The 12,841-nt window shown below is 41.4% G+C and overlaps 1 protein-coding gene across 2 annotated transcripts in view; it reads left to right on the top strand.

Annotated features, from left to right (window-relative positions):
- Positions 1–518: 518 nt before the first annotated feature.
- Positions 519–12,841, top strand: part of pxdn (peroxidasin) — a 72,532-nt gene continuing 60,209 nt past the window's right edge. Inside the window, exon 1 of one of the 2 annotated variants that reach the window (XM_012962904.3) lies at positions 519–898. In XM_012962904.3, coding sequence (XP_012818358.1) covers positions 720–898 — 179 coding nt within the window. In that variant the 5' untranslated portion in view covers positions 519–719. 2 annotated transcript variants of the gene reach the window in all.

The following is a 12,841-nucleotide window of genomic DNA, read 5'->3' as shown; positions in this document are numbered from 1 at the left end:
CCTGAAATGAATGCCACATTCCTGGTGGGGGTATTTCCAGGGTTCCCTAGCATTAATGGGCACATTTTGGCACTAATTATCAGAGCAGACTGAATGTTTACATGCAATGTGTGCAGAACTTGTATAGATTTTAGGGCGACCAAACTGTGGCCCCTCCGAAATTTTCTGAGCAAAACAGAAGAGATGCTGAACCAACACTTCAGGGGGGAAACCCATGCACGAATTGTATATTAGAAAGGCAAACGCTGGATGAGGCTTTCTTACTCCAAGGTAATGCGCTACTGGTTTGCGGCTGGTTATTTATGAAAAACGATTTGTTCTCAAAAACCGATGATATTCTTGAGCTTAGAACGGGTGAACTTTCCAAGCTTTTCCACTCGCCCCTATTACTCTGCTCGCCAGTTCCTATGCGCACCCCGACAGTGCAAAGAGGGCAGGACCTTTTTGTCCTACAGGCTTTAAGCTGCCGACCAGGCGCTAATAAACCCCCGTTCCCGATACCGCCGCTAGGTGGCACCAGTGCACGTCGGTCTAGGGCAAATAGCGTCACATCCTCTGAAAGCTTCCCAAAGAAGCCGAGCCCGGAATGTGTGCAGAGCGGAGCCTGAGTGGGCGAGGGGGAGGACGTGCACATTCTGCCTCCCTTTATCCTCTATTAACCCCCTTTCCTTTTATATCTTCCTCCCCTCCCTGCTTCCCCGCAGTTCCCCTGGCTGCTGATGATGATGATGGCCGGAGCGGGATCCTGGCTGTATCTCACAGCGGGGCTGTTGGTGGTTGCGCTGCCCCAGCTCTCCCATTCGTGCCCCAGTCGCTGCCTGTGTTTCCGCACCACTGTGCGCTGTATGCACCTCATGCTGGAGAGTGTGCCCGCCGTGCCCCCGCACACCACCATCCTGTAAGTCTATCTGCTGCCCTGGGCGCAAACTTGGGGCAAAGGCATCGCTACATTCCTGCATCCGCTTGCTCATCTACTCGCTGGCTTTGTTATACACTGATATACAGGGAATGTTGCATGCTGTTATATACGGGGCATAGTGTATACTGTTATATTCATACATTGTATTGCATTACTGTTACAGGCGCACATACAGAAAGCCTTGCATGTAGTTATAGGATGCTTTGGCTGTTACTATAGGGCTTCTACATAGTACTTGCGCTTAGCTGCAATACGTACATTTAACTACTGTCCTATATAGGCTCTGCTTCTGAAATGCTTCTATTCTTTTATAGGGTCTAGAACTGTAATGCACAGATATACATAGGCTCTTGAACAGTAAAATTATACATAGACTCTAGAACTGTAATGCACAGATTATACATTGGCTCTAGAACTGTAATGCACAGATTATACATTGGCTCTAGAACTGTAATGCACAGATTATACATTGGCTCTAGAACTGTAATGTACAGATTATACACAAGATGTAGAACTGTAAGATTAGACATAGGCTCTAGAACTGTAGTGCACAGACTATACATTGGCTCTAGAACTGTAATGCACAAATTATACATTGGCTCTAGAAATGTAATGCACAGATTATACATTGGCTCTAGAACTGTAATGCACAGATTATACATTGGCTCTAGAACTGTAATGCACAGATTATACATTGGCTCTAGAACTGTAATGTACAGATTATACACAAGCTGTAGAACTGTAAGATTAGACATAGGCTCTAGAACTGTAATGCACAGATTAGACATGGCCTCTTGAACTGTAATGCGCATATTAGACATAGGCTGTAGAACTGTAATGCACAGATTAGACATAGGCTGTAGAACTGTAATGCACAGATTAGACATAGGCTCTAGAACCGTAATGCACAGATTAGACATAGGCTCTAGAACCATAATGTACGGATTATACATAGGCTGTAGAACTGTAAGATTATATATAGGCTCTAGAACTGTAATGCTCCCATACTACTATAACATGCTCCAATACTGTAAAACATTCAATATCTGTATGTCAGTGATTTGGCCACTGTTCCAAAAATATCAGTGATGGTTTTCACTTCAACCCTAACCCTTATTGACTTACCCCCAGCTGTGATTTTAGGTGTATCTAGGAGAGCAAATTGGGTTGAATGAAACACTAGCTGATAAACAGTGCAATGTTTAAACAAATCTATTTAATTTATGGTCACTCTAAAATGTTTTTGTTCTGGGGCCAACTAACTTCTAATTTTGCTGCTGGTTTGGGTACTGTAAGGCTTTAGTATAGTGTTATGCATGTGTTTAGGTACTGGTATACACAGGCTGACGTACTGTAATGCTCTAATGTACTGTTCTATTGTAAAGCTTTGCTATACTGTTGTAAATAAGCTGAGGTACACTATACTGTTTTACATGGGCTTTGGTGCTGCAAAGCTATTATTTAGTGTTATACACAGTGTAAGGCTCTCGTATAGTGTTATACACAGTGTAAGGCTCTCGTATAGTGTTATACACAGTGTAAGGCTCTCATATAGCGTTATACACAGTGTAAGGCTCTCGTATAGTGTTATACACAGTGTAAGGCTCTCATATAGCGTTATACACAGTGTAAGGCTCTCGTATAGTGTTATACACAGTGTAAGGCTCTCATATAGCGTTATACACAGTGTAAGGCTCTCGTATAGTGTTATACACAGTGTAAGGCTCTCATATAGCGTTATACACAGTGTAAGGCTCTCATATAGCGTTATACACAGTGTAAGGCTCTCGTATAGTGTTATACACAGTGTAAGGCTCTCATATAGCGTTATACACAGTGTAAGGCTCTCGTATAGTGTTATACACAGTGTAAGGCTCTCGTATAGTGTTATACACAGTGTAAGGGTCTCGTATAGTGTTATACACAGTGTAAGGCTCTCGTATAGTGTTATACACAGTGTAAGGCTCTCGTATAGTGTTATACACAGTGTAATGTATACTGTAACACTGTAATACATTTTGTAAATATGCTACTGTAAGGCTTAGCCTAAAGCTCTTGTATGTTGTACATTGTTATTGTGTTTTGTAAAGTTTTATATTATGTGAGACATAGGCTTGGGTACTGTAAGGATCCCATGTACCATTGTATATACTGATGTACATAGGGTTGTAGGACTCATATTCTGTCATACACAAGGGTTCTGTAAGGCTTTTATATGGCTTTTCCTTGGGATTGTAAAACCAAGTTTCCATTTTAATCTTTTCCCATCTGAAAAAAGGTTTTTAACCCCTAGAGAGTAGATTATTTGCTCTGACTCACTTGGTCAGACCTTAAATTAAGGACATCTGTTTTTTTGCATACTTTATGTTGGTGGTTTCATTTTCAGACATATTGTATCGGTTTGCTAGTTTGTGAACTGCTAAGCTATATATCTGCTGATCTCTCTATAGCATTTCTCAGCTTGTTATCACTGACTGGCACTGTTGCACCCATTTTACTTTACATCACAATATTAAGATTCAGTAATGTGGCCTGAATTATATTCATGTGCATTCAAGAGAAAGCAACATCATTTTTACATTACACATAACAGGATCCTCATGGGTGGGGGTGGGTGGCAGTTTACTTGGGGTTCCTTGAGTCCCTGGGGAGGACTTAATTGGACTCTCAGTAGGCATGGCTGAGCACTGATGTCACTGTTCATGTTACTTTATATTATTCATGTGTTTTGTATTTAAGCTACATGGACCTCACCAACCTGGGGTAGAGTTTAGTAACTTACTCCATGACAAACATGGTTTTAGTCTAATCAAGCAAATTACTGGCTGTGGCCCCTTAATAAGGCTGTGATGTCCTCCCCCAATATCATTTTCTGTTCTTGTTAGTGACTTTCTGGGGCGTTAGAGGTTAGACTATAGATCTTAGTGCCCTGAGTTTTCCATTATGTCAGTGGGAGTTACCCAGTCATCTGGGCATTTTTTACCTTTCAAAAAAATGTGACAACCCTGTAAGACAGTAATCCCCATCCAGTTGGGTCACAAACCCCTTGGATGTCCCTCCCAGTGACCACAAAGCAGGTGCTCATTCTTGATATTCTGACTTGGAGACAAGTTTTAAAGGTGTAAAGTAGTCTGCCAGTCCACATGCAACTACGAAATAACCAATCATAGCCCTTATTGGGCATCTCCTAGGAATTTTTGTTCAAGCTTGGGTTGCTCCCCAACTTTTTGGGACTCTGGGACCTTCCAAAGGTTTTCATGCGGGGGGTTGGCTGCGTGTACCTGTTACATCGCTGGACACAAGGTCCCTCTTCATCTCTTAAGCTGGCCATACACATTCTTATTCCGATATCAATCGTACATTTAAATGCAATGATCTAAAAATAACATTCAGACTGAAATTGTAGGATAAAGTACTAAAAATAATAGATCAGAGGATGTTCTGAACATAAAAGAATTGTCAGACAGCAATTGTATGAAAGTGACCTCCAGGAAATGCATTGTAGGTCCCCCAAGGATATTGTCAGATACACAATACACAGAGATTTTATCATTTATCGTTTATGGCCAGCTTAAATGTCCTTGGCCATGTAAAGGTGATATGTACACGTTATGATCATCTTAACTAGAGTCTTCCCCATGTTAGAATGAGCCCTTATTATCAGTCATTATGATTATCAAAGAGGCTGTGTCATCAAATAATTATACAGCAGCTCAGTAACACGGGGTGTTTAAAAGCCTTCCATTAACTCTTATTCTGCTTGTGCCAAAATTTTTCTTAGCCACAGCCTTTGTGTAACAAATGTCATGGTAATTACATACCGAGGAGAATGTGCTCAGATTGTGTGCCTACTAAAGCATTAATCATATGTGTTAGACACTTTATGGATGGCATTAGGCGCGGGCACCACTAGCCGAGTGGTGCCGAATGTTGCATCTCTCTCTCTATAGTTTGTTGAAAAGAAAAGATTCTTTATGGCTTAATTTGCTTTTTATTAAGGGTAATAAACTTCTCAAATGAAAAATGTCTCAAATTAAACTGTCTCAAATGAAAAATGTAAGTTGTTCGTTTTTATCTATTTTAGCCATATTTTATATTGGGTGTCTTGGTAGAGAATACTGTTTCTCACTGGAGTATAAATGGGTCAAGCGGTTGTTAAGGGTGCTCATAGAGTTGCAGCCATCAACGAGGCCATGACTGGCAATCTGTGGATTCTGGCAAATGCCAGAGGGGCTGCTGTAAGATGCCATAGAGTAGACAGTCATATTTTATTGGGCTGGTGGGAGTGTTTGGGCTTCTCTGTACTTGACATGCCAGAGCCTTTTTTTTTTACTCTCAGTCCAGACCTTCCATCAACCAAACATGTACTTCCCCTGGTGTCTCACCAACTTCTGGTTGTGAGAAGCCCCAAGCAACTCATGGACTGTAGCTGACAAAAAATGAGCCCGTAAGCCTAAAATAGAACTGATTCTAATAAGACATAAAATATTTCACACAAGCGATACTGCTGTCCACCAACAGATGAAACTTGGTGTGTTTTTGTATTGATAATGAGTGATGTCAGATTGGTCATGGACCTGCCCATACTTATCCAACATATGTGTGTAGAGCTTTATGGAAATACCTAACACAAATATAGCAAACATAAGGCTTCAAAGTACAGTTATAGGACCTGTTCTCCTGTTATAATGCTTGGGAACTGGGGTTTTCCAGATAAGGGCTCTATGGTCTTTGGATTGCTATTATTTGTCTGCTAAAAATAGTAAAATAAACATTAAATAAACCCAGTAGTATTGCTTGCCTCAAATGAGGATTAATAATATTTCATTAGGGATTAAGTACAAGGTACTGTTTTATTATTAGAGAGAAAAAAGGAAATATGTTTTAAAATTTTGAATTATTTGATTTAAATGGGAGTTGACCTTCCTGTAATTAGGAAGTTATGAATAACAGGCTTCTGGATAATGGATCCCATACCTATACTCTGTTTCCCTTACAAGGGCATCTCTTTGTGTTATGGGTGCTCCTAAGTGAATGAGGTAATTCATTTTTGGTTTATTCTGCCTGGTTGTGCCAAGGGCATCTGCGTGTCAGTAGTGCTATTCTGCTAAATTTTTTAAACGCAACATTTTTATGCTTTTGCTGCAGGTTCAAACCATAACAGGGGAATGAATATTGATTGCATTACCTGGCATACTGGGCAACATGATGGGGGATAATTAATTTTAAAATGTATTTGTGATATTCCATACAGTAAACTGACTTAACTGTCCCTTTAAATGCTGACACCATTGTATTCTTACAGCTCATCTGTGAGCCCTATAGCCTTATTGGTTCTTAAATGGCAGTCCTATATCTGTTCCGGTTAATTTTACAATATTGGTATTTCAAAGTTCCAACTACTGCTTTGTCAACATGTACTTCAGCTGAAGTTTTTAAAGCTCTTCTTAAAGGCCAATGAAACCCAACTGTGGGGTTGCCTAACAAACTGACACCTCACCAGGCATTGGTGGTTTTGTTGCCTTACCCACCCCCTGCACCGGCACGTTGTGCTGCCATGGTGGCAGTAGCCATCTTTTGCAACCACAGATCCACTTACAGTATGGGATCCGTTATCCAGAAACCCATTATCCAGGAAGCTCTGAATTACAGCAATCTCCCAAAGACTCAATATTAATCAAATAATTCAAATGTTCAGAAATTATTTCCTTTTTCTCTGTAATAATAAAACAGTACCTTGTACCTGATCCCAACTAAGATAATGAATCGTTATTGGATGCAAAACAATCCTATTGGGGTTAATTCACGTTTAAATTATTTTATAAGTATGGAGATCCAATTTATAGAAAGATGCCTTATCCAGAAAATCCCAGGTCTTGAGCATTCTGGATAATGGGTCCCATTTTTTTGGGGGGGGTGGGGCACAGCTTCCTATAGACAGACACAGATATGGTTTAGGTACTGGCAGGCATGGCAATCAGTTAAAGACAAAAGGGGGGGTGTCCTTCTCTAAGGGCTCTGGCACACGGGGAGATTAGTCGCCCGCGGCAAAACTCCCTGTTCGCGGGCGACTAATCTCCCCGAGTTGCCTTCGCCCGCGAACAGGGAGTTTTGCCGCAGGTGACTAATCTCCCCGTGTGCCAGAGCCCTAAAGCTTTTTCTCTCAGTATGCCACATTATAGTGGAGCAGAGAAATGGGGATTGGTATTTGTTAGATTTATTTGGATGTTTGTGTTTTTGCAGCGCATGTTAGGAATTAGCATACTTTCTGAGGTTCCAAACTAGATTCCATGAAGGGAAACATTTTCCCTGAAAAACTATTGCGCCACAGAATAACAGGGTACCGTGCAAAAACTGCTTTCCATCCTGTATGTTGTCCCTTTTCATTATGCTGTACTGCCAATATGGTACGCAGAGCTTTACAGGAACAGCTCAGTCCCTGGCCATACCAACTCAATGCTGATTAAACCCTAAAATCCTACCCATATCCCCATAGCTAAAGAAAAAAAGCGATACTGGCATGCTGGCTATGTGCACCCAGTTGGGGTGTCTTTCCTAAAAACATTGTGTGGGATATTTGTTGTCACACTGCTGAGGAAAAATGACATATTTACATTATGCTGGTCCAATGGTTTGTGTTTCAAATATGGTTTAATCCAGCTGGTAAAATTGGGTGTCCCAAGTCAGACTTTCCGTGGTGAATAAAATGTGGGCAGGGGGCATGGCATTGTGGGACGCACAGCTGGCAGAGAGTTTCTTCCTTAGATACTCAGTATTGTTTGTGCAACCATAGACTCTAAGCGCCATTTCCTCACTAGTGATTATATCTCTCACTCAGGAAGTAAAACAATAACAATCAGCGTTAAATAGAATTCACACTTGCCATAGTTTAGGGAATGTGTGTGTGGGTTTGGATAATGAAATCCATTTTTTTAGCTGAACTGCTCTGTAACCCATAGGATAATACAATATCTAAAAGTTGAGGTGACCGTGAGCAACTTCCCTGTGGTGATTAATTTCTGAAAGCAGTTGGCTAATAATGCCATCACTAACCTCAGCTCCAGAAGTGAGCTGCACCTCACAAGTGCTTACTGAATGAGCACTAAGGGTCATGCTTCCGCATTATATTACCTTTTCATGTGCTACCATTAAATGCACAGTAAAGGTATGGGACCTGTTATCCAGAATGTTCTGGACCTGGGGCTTTCCAGATAAGGGATCTTTCCGTAATTTGGAACTCCATAACTTAAGTCTGCTAAAAATCAATTAAATATTGAATAATTCCAATAGGATTGTTTTGCCTCCCTAGTTGGGATCAAGTACAAAGTACTGTTTTATTATTACAGAGAAAAGGGAATCATTAAACCATTAAATAAACCCAATAGGGCTGTTCTGCCCCCAATAAGGGGTAATTATATCTTAGTTGGGATCAAGTACAGGTACTGTTTTATTATTACAGAGAAAAGGGAATCATTTAACCATTAAATAAACCCAATAGGGCTGTTCTGCCCCCAGTAAGGGGTAATTATATCTTAGTTGGTATCAAGTACAAGGCACTGTTTTATTATTACAGAGAAAAAGGAAATCATTTTTAAAAATAAGAATTATTTGCTTATAATGGAGTCTATGGGAGACGGCCTTTCTGTAATTCTGAACTCTCTGGGTTTCCGGATAAGGGATCCCATACCTGTAAAATATGGTTAGCCTGGAACAACTGCCCAGATACACAGCTAAAAAAACTAACCATTCAGTCTTAACTTGAACATGAAGCTTAAACTTAACTGAAATACACTAAAACTGCTCTTGTAATAGCTGCCCATATAATCTGCTGAATGCCATCCCTTGCTATACACATGTGAATGGCTGCAAGGATTCTGGGTGAAAGGTTAGCGAGTTGAACATGTGGGTCAGCTAACCTGCCATACCATGGGAAAAGCCGCAGGGTTGGCATTCCATTGTTTCCTTCCTCCACAAGCAATAAACCTCTAAATAGAGCTTACCCCGTTTACATATGCTCTTTATAGCCGTTATTTTCTATTTTTAATTCTTGTGGCAAAAGCATTTGAAGCAATGTGTTGCTGCCGCAGGGGGCAGCTGTTAGTGTCCGCTGGCCGCCCCTCGGTTATACAGTCACAGCCACTGAGCCATCACTAAAAGAGTCGCCAAACCTTTGAAACCTGCTTAATAAAAGATCTGCTTTGGAGGAGTAATGTTTCTTGGGCAAAATAACAGATTTTTAAAAAAGTTAATGACTTTGCAGAAAAAAGAATGTTTGTCCCCTCCCCCTACTTTTAATTTCTTAGCTTGACTAGTGACTTGGGGGTGGGGGGGGGGGGACTAGTCATTTCATGCCTAATGGGCTTAATGCTCTCTCACTCCTCCATTTGCCGTCTCACTAGCTTTTGCTGACTGGGCAGAATGTAATGAAAAGAATGTAACTACATAAAAAAGGGTTGGCAAATTCACCACAGGCTCCAAAAAAAAAAACATTGTTCAAGTGCTGGCTGTCCTTGTTTGACACATTATAGGTATAGGGGAGCTTTGTAGCTGTGATTATTATTAGTATGTTTATATAAATGTTACTGGGTATGTAAAAGAGAAAAGGTTAAACTGAGGTGCTCTTAGAGTCACTAAACTGCAGCTTTAGATTGCTTTCATTTGCCAGTGGGATGGTGGTAGTTGAAGTTCAATAACTACGGGTCTCTGATCAAAACAGAAAAGTTTGTGCTTCTAATATCTTTGTGGATCAATTGGGGGTCACTGACCCTGGCAGCTATAAATCTGTTGCTCTGTGAGCTTGCTATTTTTTCTTAATATAGTTTCTTTGTATTCCTTATCATTCTGTGCAGGCCCACTCCTATTCATACTCCAGTTTCTTATTCAAACCGCTGCTTGGTTGCAGAACTAAAGTTGCCACCTGTCCTGTTTTCACAGGCACAGCCCGGTTTTTGGTAGGGCTGTCTGGGTCAAAACTGCCTGCCCGCTTTTCCCAATTATCTGGTTGCTAGGGTTCAAATTATCTTGGCAAATTATCTTCAAAACCATGTTTGAATAAGAGGCAGATATATGAATAGGAGAGGACTTAAATAGAAAAATAAGTAGTAAAAAATAACAGTAAAATTGTAGCCTCACAGAGCAATGCTGGGGTCAGTGACCTCCCCATTTGAAATTTGGAAAAATTTAGAAGAAGAAGGCAATTAGTTAAAAAAAACAATTGAGGACTAATTGAAAAGTTGCTTAGAACTGGTCATTCTATAACATACCAATTTTAACTTAAAGGTGAACCAACCCTTTTAAAGGGCTAACGACTTAAAAAAAAATGTGGCATCTATAAAAGGTTAGGAATTGCCGCAAGATATTCTACATTGACCAGAAGGAGCTTTGCCAGCCAGCTATGTCTCCATTATAAATTTTCCCTAGTTTGTTTCAGTTTTCCTTGCTCCCCTAAAAAAAATTCACGTCCATATACATTGTAATGTGGTGATTGTAAGGCTATGGACTGTTCTCTCTGTTTCCCTAGGGACGCACAGTGATTCCTAAGGAAAGCCATAGTGCAACAGTTCTGTATGCCCCCGGCATTTAATGGCACAGGTTGGTTGCTTCTAATGTCTCTATAGGATACAGAATTGGTTAACTGCTCCCTCTATGCTTAGTTTTGCAAGGAATGAGAGGAGGATGTGGATGCCTTTTATTTACTCGCTTATTAGGCTGGTAAAGTTCTTGCTAAATTGATGTGTGAGCTCCACACCATCACACAAGCTGAATTGTTACTGGGTAGAGGCAACTGCCAACCTCTGTATAAGTCTGTCATGGGAGGATTTGGCTCCTAACTAATAAATCAATGTTTAAGAGTGAGATTTTGCATGTTATTATGCTTGATATGCTGGTATGTTAATAAACGTTTGATTTATTAGTCCAGCGCTGCCATGTATTACCTTTCATTCACAGTTTTCCATCTGTGGTAAGCTGGTTGGCTATTTGAAAAGCAGATTTTATCCTTCTCTTTCTTGTGTAAGCTGCTCCTGCTTTCCGCCTGTTTTTATGGATCTCACCCACAGTGGCTTAAAGCAGCACTTATAATTTTTGCATTATTTATCTTTGTATTTGTGTACTCAAAATATGAAAGGAATGTATACCATACATAGGCCAATCTTAGTAGCTTAGTAGCCTATTATGTGATCCTATTAAGGAGAGGCTGTCTCAACCTTTAGAGGCAGTCCTTTCTCAACACACTCAACACATTTCAGTCATTGGACTGTAGGCCAAATGGTTGAATCAACTGAAGCTGGTTGTGTGACGAGGTGACATTGTGACGTTGCAGGGGGCACAGAAGAGGCAGGACAGAACTTCCCAACCTCCCAAATTAGGAAAACCAGGCAGGACTTGGTAACATTGACTTGGTGATTGGCCAATTGACGATTGCTGTGTCATAGACCCACCCCCATGATGTCCACCTCTTCCGTGCCCTGCAACATCATGGTCCTGCCTCCTCCCTGCCCCCTGTGATGTCACCCCACTCCCTGTGACATCACCCCACCCCCTCCCCAGCTAAGAAAGCCGGCAGAGGTAGCAACCCTAGTAGGGAGAGATGGTGCCTATAGTAGCAGTGGTATAATAGCCTCTGGGAAGGGACTGTGACTGTGGGATAGCAGGTATAGTAGGGAGAGATGGTGCCTATAGTAGCAGTGGGGGGATAATAGCCTCTGGGAAGGGACTGGGGCTGTGGGATAGCAGGTATAGTAGGGAGAGATGGTGCCTATAGTAGCAGTGGGATGATAGCCTCTGGGAAGGGACTGGGGCTGTGGGATAGCAGGTATAGTAGGGAGAGATGGTGCCTATAGTAGCAGTGGGGGGATAATAGCCTCTGGGAAGGGACTGGGGCTGTGGGATAGCAGGTATAGTAGGGATAGATGGTGCCTATAGTAGCAGTGGGGGGATAATAGCCTCTGGGAAGGGACTCTGGCTGTGGGATAGCAGGTATAGTCGGGAGAGATGGTGCCTATAGTAGCAGTGGGATTATAGCCTCTGGGAAGGGACTGGGGCTGTGGGATAGCAGGTATAGTAGGGAGAGATGGTTCCTATAGTGGCAGTGGGGATAATAGCCTCTGGGAAGGGACTGGGAGTGTGGGATAGCAGGTATAGTAGGGAGAGATGGTTCCTATAGTGGCAGTGGGGATAATAGCCTCTGGGAAGGGACTGGGGCTGTGGGATAGCAGGTATAGTCGGGAGAGATGGTGCCTATAGTAGCAGTGGGGGGATAATAGCCTCTGGGAAGGGACTGTGGCTTTGGGATAGCAAATAGTAGGGAGAGATGGTGCCTATAGTAGCAGAGGGGGGATAATAGCCTCTGGGAAGGGACTGTAGCAGGTATAGTAGCAGTGGGATAATAGCCTTTTCGAAAGGTTGTGCAACCTGTGGCTTTTTCATTGAAGTATAACATCCAGTACCCACCTAGCTCAATATTTTTGTTTGTGTTTTTTGGCGGGTTCTAAAATACAGTTTTCCCCCATGTAATAGGTTACAGGTTTAAGGTTTGTGCAGTACTGCACTAAATTACCTCCATGCCCAGATGATTTTAGTTGGAACACACTAACTTCTTGTCTTCTTGATCCCTTTTTTTTCTATATTGACCATGTCGCATCATAAATAATTGTTTGCCATATGGGCATTGGCTGGTGGGATATTGCTTTCAGCCTATGGAGGGTATTTTTTTTTTTTTAATTATGTCTTTTTGTACAACTAAATGGTTCCATATGAGAAATCCTAAATCTACAGTTTTGTCCTTGATTGAAAACTAACCAGGATAACGTAATCTCAGACCAAACAAAGTTTTGATAGAATTTGATATCTGCAATCAGGTTTTAGGCAGCACAGAGGATGTAAAGGTTAGTAAAGTGTAACATCCAGTCTAAACAATATTCT

The sequence above is a fragment of the Xenopus tropicalis genome, chromosome 5 (genome assembly GCF_000004195.4).
Source record: "Xenopus tropicalis strain Nigerian chromosome 5, UCB_Xtro_10.0, whole genome shotgun sequence".
Taxonomy (NCBI): domain Eukaryota; kingdom Metazoa; phylum Chordata; class Amphibia; order Anura; family Pipidae; genus Xenopus; species Xenopus tropicalis.
The sequence above is the reverse complement of the archived record's forward strand: the minus strand, read 5'-3'. Positions and strand labels throughout refer to the sequence as shown.